The sequence below is a fragment of the Microtus oregoni genome, unplaced genomic scaffold, assembly GCF_018167655.1.
Source record: "Microtus oregoni isolate MIOR12 unplaced genomic scaffold, Mior012 000027F_ref0000203, whole genome shotgun sequence".
NCBI lineage: Eukaryota > Metazoa > Chordata > Mammalia > Rodentia > Cricetidae > Microtus > Microtus oregoni.
The window spans coordinates 14,554,691-14,569,337 of NW_024543086.1; the positions used below are offsets into that span (position 1 = coordinate 14,554,691).

Sequence of the window (14,647 nt, forward strand, 5' to 3'; positions counted from 1 at the left end):
GAACTGTGAGCTACACAAAGCCTTTTATTCATAAAATGCCCCAGTTATTTTGTTAGAACAACAGAAAATTGAACAGTACTCCACAATATCTTTGTCCAGACACCAATGAGACCAAATGCAGACACGTAAAACTGAGATATATAGATTATTTTCCCTTTTAAAATAAAAAACGAGCTGGGCAATGGTGGCACACGCATTTAATCCCAACACTCGGGGGCAGAGGCAGGCAGATCTCTGTGAGTTCAAGGCCAGCCAGGTCTACAGAGCGAGTTTCAGGACAGCCAGGACTACACAGAGAAACTCTGTCTCAGAGAGAGAGAGAGAGAGAGAGAGAGAGAGAGAGAGAGAGAGAGAGATTGGTGCTGACACTTAGTTCTTGCTAATACTTTAAGTCCATTCTACAGATATGTGAAGAAAAACTTCAATAATGGGTCATCCTTTAACCCAATCCCTTAATTCTCTACAGAGGCAACCAAACTTGTCAGTGATCCATTATATCTGTCTAGAAATATTTTATGTATCTGCCAGGAGATGTATATCTCTTTTCCACATTAAAATGTAATGTGAAACAACTTTATTTTTCATGTAATAATATATTTTTAGAGTCCCCACCCAAAGATTCATAAGTGTGTCATATTGTCTTAATGGCTACAAAGTATACTTTTTCCTTGTGGCCTATAGTGATAAGCATAGAAGATTTTTCAGTCATATATATATATTATGTATATATTCATATTATACACATATATATATATATATATATATATCATCAAGTGAGCAAAGAATATGTCCGTCCATACTGGTGCATGCAAGTATGCATCCCTACAAGTAAAATCTCTGGAGGAAAGAAATGTGTTGTTTTATTGAAATGTTTGCATTTCTGCTGACTATCCAAGAGAGTGCCCTTCCTCAAACAGTTGCCAGCACAGTGTGAGTGTGTCTCCAAGATATGGCCTAGTGTTGCTTAGTACAGCCCTGCCCTCACTCTGTTTTCTCAGAGGAGGTCAGCTGATCCACACAAGAGGAGAGTGCCCCCCATGGAGGTGCAGGATCGTGCCAGAGGTAGATGTCTGTGACTCTAAGTCTCCAGTCTTCCCCCTTCAATGTGTTGGGTACTTTCCCCCAGCAAGCTTGCTGCTGGCATTCTGTGTAAGAAGAGACTGGAGTCTGCACAGAAGCTGAACATTTAGAACACCCCATTTTTTGCTTTCCCATATTCTACCTCTGAGTTGTCTCTTTCACTTCAGCCCCGGGATTACACGTTCAACCTGGCCCCCTTAACTCCTGACACAGTTAAGAGACTGTTAGGAGACAGATGGAACTGGGTGTGCCCGGTTTATAACTTTCTTGGTGGTTGTTACCAGAGCCACTTCATAATGTCAGGGTTAGAATCAGCTGCATTCCAGGACCAGCTTGTCTGATTTTTGCACTGGAAAAGTAAAGACAAATTGTTAGGGGGGCAAAATGAGTTTTTACCTCTGGGTCTGGGATCTGAAGCAATCAACGTCTTTGTCTTTAAAACGGTTTACACTGGCACACAAACCCCTGAATCCTTCAGAGAGTATGCTGCGAAGGGTTGCCAATTATTGTTTCTCTCTGCTAGCAGATGTTTAGGGGCTGGTTAAACCTTAGGAGAAATTACCTTAGGAAACGGGGAAATAAAAGCAAAGATTACCAAGAAACGTAGAGATTGCAAGGTAGGAGGAGAGAGGTGGAGGGAGGAGTGGAAAGGAGGGAGGGAGAAAGTGAGAGGAAGCGAGGCTGGTGGAAATAACCTTACACTTGTAACAGCGGGAAAGAAGCGCGATTTTTCCAGCTTTAAATGCCTGTCCGAGCCCTGCTTGCCCACCCCAGATCGGAGATGTTGACAGAGGGCGAGTCGGAAGGGCTCCAGACCTTGGGAATAGTGGTGGTCGTGTGTTCCTCTCTGAAACTGTTGCACTACCTCGGGCTGATTGACTTGTCAGACGGTAAGCGAGCCCCGGAGCTTCCCCGTTTTATACGAACGTGTTATCCGGCTTCGATAGTTGTAAAAGTAGTTCAGGGGGGAAAAAATAAGCGGGAAGTGCGCGAGAGTCTCAGAGGATCTGATGGCGCCGGTTGCAGCAATCTTCCCTTAGCTGCTTTAGCGCTGTCCGTGGTGCTGAACTGTGCCGCGCCAGCGGAGCGCATGTGGGTCCTAGTGTTTGCTGAATGAGCAGAGCGTAAGGCATACTTCTCCCGGAAAGTGTCTGATAAATATGCATATTTTGGTAGAAGCCAGAGACTTTTAAAAGTCATTATGTTGTTGATTAACTTGCAGTAGCTGAAAAGATTATAGGAAGGTAAAATGCTAATCACAGCCCAACAATTAACTAACAAACACTGGCTCCTTCCCTAACCCTCAACCTTCATAAAGACTCTTGTTCTAGAGCCACTTCATCAGCTGTGGCTTTAATTCCAGTTCTTAATGAGAATGTAGCTATAAATCCGGTCACCGGCATTGTTTATGATTGCGAAAGTGGTAGTGGTTTGGAGCTCTTGAGTGCCTCTCTTCTAGTTATACATAAAATACATAATAGGTTGTTTTTCAAACTGCAGTCTCTTGCATTGCTCTGCAGAATGCAAGAACTTGCTTATATGTGACTGTTTGAGTAATGACAGGGAGGTGAAAGTGTTGATTACCCTGATGCTGCTGGTATAATGTGTGTGTGTGTGTGTGTGTGTGTGTGTGTTAAAGCACCAGACCATAGTCCTCACACATGTGTCATTATTATGGTGTAACCAAAATTTTTTAATGTTGAAGAAGATGAAATTTTAAAATACCTGGATTCGATTATCATATACTACATACTTGTACCAAGTTGTCACATGCTTACAAACATGTACAATTGAACTAAGAAGTTTTAAAAATAAAAGAATTAAATACCACATGAAGAAAAGTTAGCAGCAAGTTTTTCAAACTTAAGAGATATACCCAAAGTATCTGCAAATGTATTCAACATACATTCTCTGATAACTGCATAGCATGGGCAGAAGTTCTCTTCCAATAGGTATTGTATGACTAAACTCTATACAATAATGAAATATCAGTTGTATACCAACAACTAGTTAAAAATGCCAATCACTTCTTAAGGATCTGGGTCTCCGTTTTTGGGGTGGTGTTTTTAAGACAGGGTTTTCTGTGTAGCCTTGACTATCATGGAACTCCCTCTGTAGACCAAGCTGGCCTCAAACTCACAGAGATCTGCCTGCCTCTGCCTCCCAAGTACAGGAATCGAAGGCCTAATACCACCATGCCCAGCCCTTCCTTTAGGCTGGATATGGTGGTGCATGCCCTTGATCCAAGCACTGTAGAGGCGTCTGCAGATGGATGTCTGTAAGTCTGAGGCTAGCCTGGTCATGAGTTCCAAGCCAGGCAGGGCTGTGGAGTGAGACCTTGTCTGAAAAGAAAAAAAAGAAAAGAAAAAAAAATCTTCCTAGTTTGTTTTAATCTCTCCTCCAAGGAATTTTAGAGCTAATCCTCTTAACTGAGTTTTGTGGATTGAGATGGTAACTAGACTCTGAGTCTCTTGTCTCTGCTTCAGCCAGCCCAGACAACTGGACTGTGTTAGGCCTGGATGTGGGAGTTGTTTTAGCTCTAGCTAAAACGTAGTGAATCGATGGTTCTATAACCCTAGTTTCCTGAGATGTCAGAAACAAAAGCACATTTAGAAATATTTTCTTCCTCCTTAAAACACACGTGAAATCTAAATATCTGTACGAGCAGTTCTGTGTACATAGGGAGAGGTAGCCACTTATGTGTACCCTGTCTACGACCCAACCTCAGCTGGCCCACCCATGTTAACAGACACTTAATCCTTCTGTTGCACAGCATATTCTAGGAGAACATGTTTCAGCCATGTTCAGAGCTCCAGAGTAGCTACTGACTGATACTGTGATTGCAGGCATTACTCCCCACGTCCTCATGAGGCTAAGTGAGGGTGATGTCAAAACATCCTGCTCTTCCCTTCCTGTATCCAGAAGTGTCCGTCTACCTCCCCACCCCCACTAGTGCTTCTGAAGATTGTAGCTTTCTACTTTGCTGCTAGGGAGGATGTCAGTCATCCATCTGAAGTTATAGAAATGGGGAAAGGGTAAAGCTTAAAAAAAAGTAGGGACATTGCATTTAGCGCTATTGCTAGAAGCCCTACATGAAGGAAAAGAAGGGGGTAAGCATTTATTCAGCACCTATGAGGCACCAAGAACAGTTAGGTGGATTTATGTGCAAGAATGAGTGCACCCTGTAGAGTAACACTCTGAGGAAAATAAATAAATAGTTCTGGAAAGCAGATGTCATCGTTCCTTTTATATAAGAAGACAGATTGAGGAAAGTTAAATAAAACTTCCAGAGCTGCAACAACTGTGTGGTGGAAGTGCCTGCCTCTGGAGTTCCACATTCTGCTTTATGCACCATCAGGGAGCTGGGCCAGATGAGGTCTGCCATGTGTCCCTAAACCTTTAGCATATATGGGTGCATAGGTTAGAGCCCTCACAATAAAGCGTGGAATGTCATTTTCAACATGTATACCACATTAGAAGCTCTGTTAACTTACTGGAGAGAGTGCTGAGGGAGGAGTCTACTTTCAGGAAAGGCTCTGGTATCCACATAATATAGTCACTCCAAGGAGAATGGAACGCCTTTATAGGACCCTGGGATCTTAGTCTTGTTCTTAATATAGTATCTTATGGGCAATGTGAGATGGTACAGAAATGTCAGGTACAGCATCAGAAGAGCTTGAATCCAGTCCTGGGCATGTCTTGCATTATTTGCCAGTTCCAACAAGCCCCTTCTTCTCTCTTTCATTTCCTCACATTCCTCACAAGAAACAGAAACTATTAACAATCATTCTATTAATTTCCTGATGCTGCATGCCATATTGCTACAAATTAGGTATTTTGAAATAACAGACAAGTTCTCTTTCATGGTTCTGGAGGCTAAATGTCCAAAGTCAAGGTGCTGGCAAACTCTGGAGTCTGGGGCATCTTGGAAAAGATCCTTCCTGGTCTCTTCTACCTTATGGCACTCCAGGTGGTTTTTAGCTTCTGGCAGCATGACCCCAATCTCAGAATCCACCTAACCTCTTCTCCCTGTGTGCGTCTAGCTTTACGTGGTGATTCCCCGCCCCCCTTGTAAGGACAGCAGCCATGTTGTGTCGGGGCCCACTCTAATAATTTGATTTTAACTTCATTACATCTGCAAAGACCTTATTTCCAAGTAAGGGTTGGAGTTAGAACTTCAGTAAGCCTTTTGGGAAGATACAATTCAATTTATAACAATTGGGGGTGTGTAATTCGATTCCTAACAGCAGCAGTCATGCTCCTATAGCTGCATAAAGAATTAAATGAAAAACACGTGGGGAAAGGCCAACCTTTCTAACTACAGCTGTGCTTCATCATGCTTAACACTGCTTTGACCTGAAAGCATCCCCCACGCCAGAAGAATATAGCATTTATTAGGGGGAAAACATGCATTGCTACGGCCAAGTCCTTGGGCAGTATGATCATTTCCTTTGGATTTGAAAGGGAAGAATTGTTGGCATAGAAGTTTTCCAAGTAAGAATCCTAGAAACACCCTTCTCCCTGCATGCCGTGTCATCATACACACTCCAGCTTCTACTGCAGTTCCTGCTAATCCGCTGAACTGGGCACTGCTTCTACCTGAGGATTAGCAAGTGCTTCCTGGGGTGAGGTGAAGGCAGGCAAGCAGATTCTAAATTCAGAGAACTTCACCAGTTCATTAGCTGTCTCTCTGCTCGCCTGCTGCTCAGAGGGCCAGCCCTCCTAGCAGTCTCAGCTCTACTAGGTAAGACCACTATTTTCCCTCAGAGTCGTGTCTAGCCATACCTATAAACCCTGCCATATCAACTTCAAAAGGCATTAGCTATTCCAGGTCGAGTCGCCGATTAAGACAGCAAGGCATACATCAGTGTCTCTCAACAGGGTTCTCCTACAGCTGTATCTTACATACCTTACATCTGTCTGAGTTGCTCTGGAGGCCTGCTAAATCCATTTGTTAGTGAAAAGATTGAACATGGCTCGTAAGAAAGTCACTAACATATGTGCCTGGATTCAACCATTATTTATAGGTTTATCATATGTCTGATATTTCATAGACTAAAATACAGTGTTTGACCTGGACCTCAGAACAGTTTTGATATTAAAAAGCTATATATTGTTGATGGATCAAATTCATAGATCTAAAAACCATTGAGACTTGAGCTCTCGTTTCAAACAGAATGACCATGAAGTAACTATTTCAAAACTTTGGATCTCTTCTGTCTAAATATACACAGCCTTATGCTTAAATTGTGCCTGGAACGTGCAGAGATTCACTAGTCCTCTTAGTGTGCATCTAGGCTATTCTTCTTGGTGAAGTCCTCTTGACCTACTACAGCCAGGTTTATAGAAAGCTGGATAATGGCTGCATAAAGAGACCAGATGTGAGCTGCTGGAATGTGTAGCAGTTACCCTAACAGAAAAAGTTCTTTGTGGATGTAATGAAGTCAACGGGCCTGAGATGAGATTCTCCTGGATTACATGAGCCCTAGATGTCATCACAGATGGTTTAAGAGGCAGATAGAGACGAGACACAGACGGGTGAGACAAAGATGGGAGACAGAAACGGGGATTGGAGTGATGTATCGGTAAGCCAAGGGGTGCTGGCAGTCCCTTGGGACCTAAGTTGGAGAAGGCAAAGAATTCGCTTCCTGTGGAGACTTTCAAAGCTGTGGTCTTGCCAGCTTTCATTTCAGCATAAGACGTTGAAGTTCTGACCTCTGCTGCTGAGTATCAATTTTTACTAGTTTAGCCATCAGCTTGCAGTAGTCTGTTGTGGCAGCCTCAGGAAAACAACGCATAGCCTTTTAAAGTATTCCTTCATTCATTATAATAGAATATGAAATAAAATACATATACTTAAAAGCTCAGGAACGGATAGACCTATTGATTGGGAATGCTAGTAATATAAGGACTCAGGTTACATTTTCTCAGCAGTTAGAAGAAAGACGAGAAGTAGCAAACCCAACTGCCTATCAGCACCAACGTGGGGGACTGGAGAGATTTACATTAGTGGTGAAGGGCAGCAATAAGACAGCATATTCAGCGTGTGCCAAGCAAAACTCCTCATAATAAAAACTTACCCTTTCCCTGGAGTGGAGGTGGTTAAAAGTACATACTGAGTTTGTTTCTCAGCACATACACCAGGCAGTTCACAACTGCCTATGACTCCAGCTTCTAGGGACACAACACCCTCTTCTGGATGCTGCTAGCACACACACTCACACATGCACACACCACACATAGGCACATGCATACACACATCATTTTTAAACAATAAAAATAAATCTTATAAAAACTCTCATGAACAAACAAACAGAAATGCATTTCCCTTCTGCAACCTCAGCCCAGACTTTCCTCTTTTCTCTTCTTTCTCTTCCTCTTCCTTTTGCTCATTTTTAGGGCTTCTGTAAATGCAGTCATACTTTAAATGGTGTGTTTAACCTTGATTGCTTGTCTGCTTGCTTTAAGCATTGTCTATGACCCACCTTCTCCAAGATATGAGAGACAGGACACCTTCACTTCCTTCTGCATTTCCCACCCTGGCTGCCAACTCTATTCATTATCTTGTCCTTTCACACGGTCAGCATTTTGATGCACCCCAAAGCATCCCCATTCCAAGGCAAATAGGAAGTTCTTCCTGTATCTCATTCAGCTTGAGGGCAACCCCGGCTCCTGTTTTGGAGGGTTCCCAGTTCTGTCTGCCAGCGTCTCTTCTTATATGATAAGGAGACATCTCTCCATCTCCTTCAGCAGCAGAACTTCCTGTGTTCAGAGTCCTTCCAGCCCTTCCCATCTCCAGAAGATACTGAGAACTGCCCAAGGCCAGGCCTTCTATCCTCCATCCCAATATAACCAACGTGCTGTCTCTTTGCTTGCCCACAGATTCACCCTACAGCTGAGAATCCCCTGAAACCAGGGCAAATTACACTGTGTTTGGAGAACCAGGGTAGCTAGTACTTCACCGTATACTCTAGCAAACACCAACGAACCTTGTGAATTTTAATTTTCTGTTCACGATAGTAAACCCTGAGGGGGAAAAGAGAAAGGTGCATGCAAGTGGAGGTATCTGAATTGGACCAGACTGACTTTCCTCAAAGAAATAAAAATCATTCAGTTCATTTGTTTTAAGTCCCATACACACACACACACACACACACACACACACACACACACACGCACATTTGCACAAGCAATACATGAATGAATCTTTTGGGGAACTCCTCAGCATACAAAGTGAGATGTCCACTACACCCCTCTGTGTGTCTGTCCCCTTTCTGTTTCCAGACCCATGACATATGCAGCCTGTATGCCCATCCTATTATTATCCTCAGGACAAAGTGATATTAAGATACTTGAGTTCAGATGCTAGAAATCATGGGGCAGATAGCTGTTGGCATGGGATTGACAGCTAACTTTTACATCAAGAAAAATGGATATTAAAGGAAGAGAAAGAAAGCCACTGGGTAAGTTCATAATAATCCGAGAGAGAGAGAGAGAGAGAGAGAGAGAGAGAGAGAGAGAGAGAGAGAGGAGTAGAAATAAAACATGGCAGGGATGAAAGAGACACATGGGTAAAAGTGAGAGAGGAATGGAGAGAGGGTAACAGGAAGGAGATCCTCCCAATTCTCAAGCAAGCATGTGGCTCTCAGGTTCACTTAATGCTTAGGTAATTCTCTGTAATCATCACCCATCTGGAGTTAGCCTTCATTCTCCAGGAACTCCGCATGGCATAGCAAAATCACAGCAGCCTGCCCTGTGCTTGAGGGGTGACCAGGATACAGTTCCCATCAGACAAACCAGCTCTCTGCAGCTGAAGCCGAATGCACACAAAGAAACTCTGGCGGGTCACTTGGGGCTTTCCTTTGTTTAGTTTGTTCAACACTGAACACCACTGATCTGCTGTCCTTGACAATGAACATGTTATATCGCCATTCTTTTACTTCCCTCAAGGCAACACGCAAACATTAGGCTGTGCGTAGGCTGCTCCTCATCAACTCATCTGACCTCTCTGTGTCTGTTCTCTTCCTGGTCTCCAGCCCAAAAACGTCACGTCTCTGTCCTCTCCTAGGGTCCCCTACTGTGTGGCCCTGGAGCTGGCCTACCATTTACCCTTTCCTTGGCTTCTCTTTTAGTCTGTTGGCATCAACGCTTGCCCAGCGTATGTCCCTTTTTTTTCTGGATTCTGACTACTCTTAAGTTTTACACACACACACACACACACACACACACACACGATTCCATTTGGTCACTGAATGAGCCTAACATGTGAAATGTAATTTTCATGGTTTATTGTTTCTTTGTTTAAATTACAGTCTTAGCATCATGGCTTGAAGCCATGGACTGCCTTCACTTTTGCCTGTTTTTAAAGTTAGAAAGAAGATGGCTAAAATGTCCTTTTCAGGAGTCAGCGTGAGCTGACTAGAAAAATGCCACACACGGCGCCACGTGCCCACTCCTTGAGTTAAAAGGCAGGGTTTGCGTCCCAAAATTGATTTTCACAGTGCTACCATACAAAGTGGATTTCATCTCCTTGGCACTCACTTTTTATATCTGCAAAATGGGTAGAAAGTTATTGTCTCATGGGTGTCATGAGATGGGTGTGAGAGGGTGTGCCCTGCGCACTGAATAATGTGCACTAAATGTCACTTCTGAATCTGAGCGACAGTGATCTCCTTGAGATCCCAAGTCATCCGACTGAAAGCAGAAAAAGCACCTGGTGCCCAGCAGAAGAGGGATGCAAAGACAGCAATGCCAAGGTTAGAGGAAAGGGCCTTAGAGGGTTTACAAGAGAAAAACAATGTGACTTTATTCTAACAGGTACAATTACTGAGCTTTCCTGTGTGTCAAGAAATATTTTTAAACACATTATACATTTCACAGAGAGCTGCCTCCATATCTTCAGGGGGTTGTGTCTGGACCCCCATGGGTAGCAAAACCCTTAGATGCTCAGATCCCTTCTGTAAAATGGTGCTGGGTTTGCACAGAGCCTCCTTACAGCCTCCTGTGTGCTGTGAAACTTCTCAAGATGACTGACACTCTATCACAATGTGAGTGCTATATAAAAATTATTCTATTATATCGCCCAAGGAAGAACACTGGGGAACATGTCTGCACATTCTCAGGCAGGTGCATGAATTTTTTCAGATAATCTTGGCCTGTGATTGTCTGAACTACGGAGGACTGTTATTTCATGTGATCTTCGAGACTGTAAAGCGAACACCATCACTTCCTCCATATCACACACGAAGCACCAAGTGAAGCCACAGGCTTAGGGCCACACAGTTAAGGAGGCAGAAAGCTGGGACTCAAACTTAGAGGTTGGGTTGCAGAACTCAGCCTTTCTAAAGAGAAATACAATGAGCCTAGTCCCCATCTCAGGCAGAATACGGCTGAGTTAGAGCTGAGATGTCGGAGCCCTTGCTGTGGGGTCTTTACGTTGGTTTGACATGTTTATGTCACTCTGCATTCTGCCCAGTGGCTTCCTCTGGAAGGAAACCTGCAAGCCTACTTTATCCTGTGGACAGAAGGAACAGTTAACTCGGAAGACTCATGAATGCAACCCAGCACATAGTAGCTGGTCTGTAAGTGCTAGGGCTTATGCAGTGGACCCAGATCTTAACCTCTGTAATATAGGAGTCAGAAGCAGCCTCAAAGTGAACAACGAATGAGGAAGACTTCTGCTCCTGGGATTTTATCATTTAAATAAGTAAGAGAGGTACTGAAGACCCAAAATGAGCCCCTCAGGCTTATTGTGTGGACAAGGTATGGTTCATAGAATGCCTGATCACACATGATCTTAAAAAGTATAAATTGTCTGATTTTACAGAAATTACCCTAGAATGAGAATTTAAGATAGAAAAAGAAGTATAATTAGACTAAGTTCTGCCATCTGTCTCTAGAGACTCTGTCTTCTGTGAATGGGGCAATAAGGCCAATGTTCAGTGTGTTGGAAGATTTAGTTGAAATACATTTACTTGATCCTAGGGCTATCTACAAATACTCCACAAGGATACAAAGAGAAGGATGGCTTTCCCATACCACTTTCAAGACGTCTCCCAGTGGCCATTGCCATCACATGGGTCATGGGCAGCCCCTGAGCACAACCAGACTGGCTCAGCTTTGCCAGAGTCTGAGAGGCCCCTGGAACCCAGAAAGCTTGTGCTCCCACTCCCCAGTCTCCTCTTCAGGCCCCCAAACTGCCCCCAAGCTCCAGTGTGCAGGGGCGAGGCCCTGGAGGGGGCGCTGGAATGCCACAAGACCTCACTCTCAGGAATTCAATATAGAAAACACATTAAGACCTGTTTACATGGAACTGCTGTTTATAATTATTGTTCCCTATGGGATATTCCCCCACTGCTTCCTCCAATCCTGCTTTAAACTGCTCAACTAATAGAGCTTTCCTGGCTTCCCCAGGGAGACATTCACAGGCACTAATAGAGCCATAATTCAAAAATTGCTTGATATACATGCCCTCAATTTCCCCCCCCAGAACAACCTAAGTGAAGATCCTCAAACATGCAGCTTACTCATTGGCCAGAGGCAAATAAACATGCCTGGCATTAAATATACAGCCTCCTGTTCATCCAGGTCGCCACCAAGCCACAACAGCTACCATGCTTGATCCTAAGAGAACCCTCTGCCACCAAGTGCAACTGGGAAGAAGCCAGCTGCTGGGTGGGACCTCCGAAGACCTCTGGAGTCTGCAAACCTTTTCTAAAATACTTCAGGTAGAGCAAGAAGGTTGGGGTAGGCACCCTCCGTGCCCCAGAGAAAATGGCTTCGTCTTTCTGATGCATGAAGAACAGGACAGAAAAAGAAGTTCATCACAGTGTTGCATCAATACACCGCCACGATGCATAAACACCACCACCATGCACAGTTACTAAAAAGTGTAATCCGCCTTCAGATGTCAGGGTGAATAATTACTCTGATGAGTCTCTGCATCCCTTCAGCTTTCTGAGTGCTGGCTTACCGAATGGCAAGATGGAGGTACCACGTCACCACTCAGGATCACCAGGGCAGTAAAGGAGGATTAGCAAGCACAAACGCATCTAATTTATCTTTACAGGCAGCTGTTCAGGAAATGTCCCTCTGTCTCTTCTGCTAACATCTGAATATGGTAGGAATGGACGCTTTGATAGGCTTGTTAACAAGTGTGTGAGTGTTGTACATTCCTAAACGGGCTAAAATTAGATGATTAGGACAAGTAAATGAGGACCGATTAGAATAAGGTTGACTTCCTCAAAATGAATACATTTAACGAAACTTGCTATCTTGAGAGGAAATTCATATAAATTGAAAATAGCATAGATTCAAATGACTTTAGAGACTGCTCTTGAGACAGAATTGATAACTGATTAATAAACTAAAAACATATATAGAGAGAGTCAACACATACTGGTAATGTAAAAACCCAGTGTCCTCCTGGTCTCTGTGGCAGAAGGAAGGGGGGACCCAGAAAATGGAAGTTCCTATCCCAGAATGGGGGACTGGGTCCCAATCCCAGGTTTCCCATCCCTCTCCTCTGTCCACTCACTCACTCCTGCTGGTCAGTGTTATTTGCATTGTTGACATTGGCAAGAGGGCAGACCATCTACACATTGTATCTTGTTGATGGAGCCAGATTGGCACCTCGGCAGGGTGACCCCAAATGTCTACATGGTCTACTATTCCACCTTTCTCTGCACATGGGTAGACTAGAGGGACAGGAAAGGACCCACAACCTATTGCCCACTCTCTGAGTACCATGCTTTGGAAACAAGTACCTGGGTTCTCACATCCATGGCACCCCTTGGAATTCCCTGGGAAATGAGTGTCCTTTACACAGAAGCCACACAGGCAGTGTGTGACAGGGATGAGATTCAAATCATTCCAGTTCCTGCGTTCAGCCACTCACCTCTCCATTTTCTCCATCTTTCTTGATGCAAAATACCTGACGTTGAGAGCCTCAGTCATCCAGAACACACACACTGATACAAATGAGCCTCCACTGATGTAGAAATAAAATTGTTTTTTGTAAATACATGGGCAAATCTCTTAATCTCCCCTTCCATAGCTATATTACAGTGGCGGACACTTTTCTATCTAGAGGAAGGATGAGCATACATACAAGGACCTATGAAGGTCCCAGAGGTAACCAAGAAGTAAGTTCCAGGCTCACAGGACAACATGAAGAAGTAATATGTTGGCCTCAGGTCTTTCATCCCGGTGGCTTTTGCACACTGGCCTTGCAGGAACCACAGTCAAAAGCCTCCCAACCTACTGTAAAGAACCCTAGCCTGTTGCAAAGTACCCCAGTCTTCTGGAAAATACCCCAACCTGCTGCAAAGTACCCCAGTCTCCTGGAAAGTACCCCAGTCTGCTGCAAAGTATCCCAGGCTGCTGCAAAGTACCCAAGCCTGCTATAAAGTATCCCAGCCTGCTGCAAAGTATCCCAGCCTGCTGGAAAGTACCCCAGTCTGCTGGAAAATACCCCAGTCTGCTGCAAAGTACCCCAGTCTGCTGCAAAGTATCCCAGGCTGCTGCAAAGTACCCAAGCCTGCTATAAAGTACCCCAGTCTGCTGCAAAGTATCCCAGCCTAATGGAAAGTATCCCAGCCTGCTGGAAAATACCCCAGTCTGCTGCAAAGTATCCCAGCCTGCTGGAAAGTACCCCAGTCTGCTGCAAAGTATCCCAGCCTACTGGAAAGTATCCCAGCCTGCTGGAAAGTATCCCAGCCTGCTGGAAAGTACCCCAGTCTGCTGCAAAGTATCCTAGCCTGCTGCTGAACCTCAGACTCTTCAGACTGATCAGGAACAAATGGGAATCTGTCTGTCATCCCTCCAGGATGACAGATACTATTGCTAGAAACTGGAAAGAAGGTTGAAGTGCTCTCACCAAAGACTCCAATTTATCTTTTGGACCATTTTAGTCGGCAGTCTCACGTCACGGCTGCACACTTTTCCAGGAGTAATTAGAGTGCTAATCTGTAAGAAAGATGTCTATTAAGAATAAATTAATAATAGCTAGTGCATTTTGGCTGGCAATCTGGAATGATATGGCCATCCTATAAAAATTCATGTGTTTTTAATGAGCCTGAGACATGTTTCTCAATGAACCACAGATGGTTCATTTTTAGTAACCTACCATCCTGGTTTTCTTCTTTGATGCTGTGAGAGGGTTTGTTTTGTTTACAAGTTACAGCCCATCATCAAGAGAAGCCAAGGCCGGCACTAAAGTGGAGACCACAGAGGAACAACGCTTGCTGGCTCGCTTCCTCTGGCTTCCTCAGCTACCTTTCTTACACAGCTCAGACCCACCTGCCCAGGGATGGAACTGCCCACAGTGGGCAGGAGCCTTCTGCATCCATTAAGAATTATGAGAAAATGCCTCACAGACATGGCAGAGGGCAATCTGATTGAGGCAACTGTTTTAATTGATGCTCCCTCTTCCCAGGTGCATCAAGTTGGCTAATGCTATCAATAACATCTCTAGAAAGACATTATGGGCGTGTGTATTTGAAATGGTGAAACAGAACTACAGCAGGTCTCTGGGAACCCCCAAGCTCTTTCTAATCTTCAAAGTTCA

The 14,647-nt window shown here is 44.2% G+C and overlaps 1 protein-coding gene across 5 annotated transcripts in view; it reads left to right on the forward strand.

Annotated features, from left to right (window-relative positions):
- Positions 1-14,647, forward strand: part of Kcnip1 (potassium voltage-gated channel interacting protein 1) — a 384,111-nt gene that overhangs the window by 329,236 nt on the left and 40,228 nt on the right. Inside the window, exon 1 of one of the 5 annotated variants that reach the window (XM_041676245.1) lies at positions 1,808-1,970. The exons of the other annotated variants lie outside the window; for them this stretch is intronic. Within the exon in view, the coding sequence (XP_041532179.1) occupies positions 1,823-1,970 (148 nt within the window). The 5' untranslated portion in view covers positions 1,808-1,822. Of the gene's footprint in view, positions 1-1,807; positions 1,971-14,647 lie in introns of those variants that run through there. 5 annotated transcript variants of the gene reach the window in all.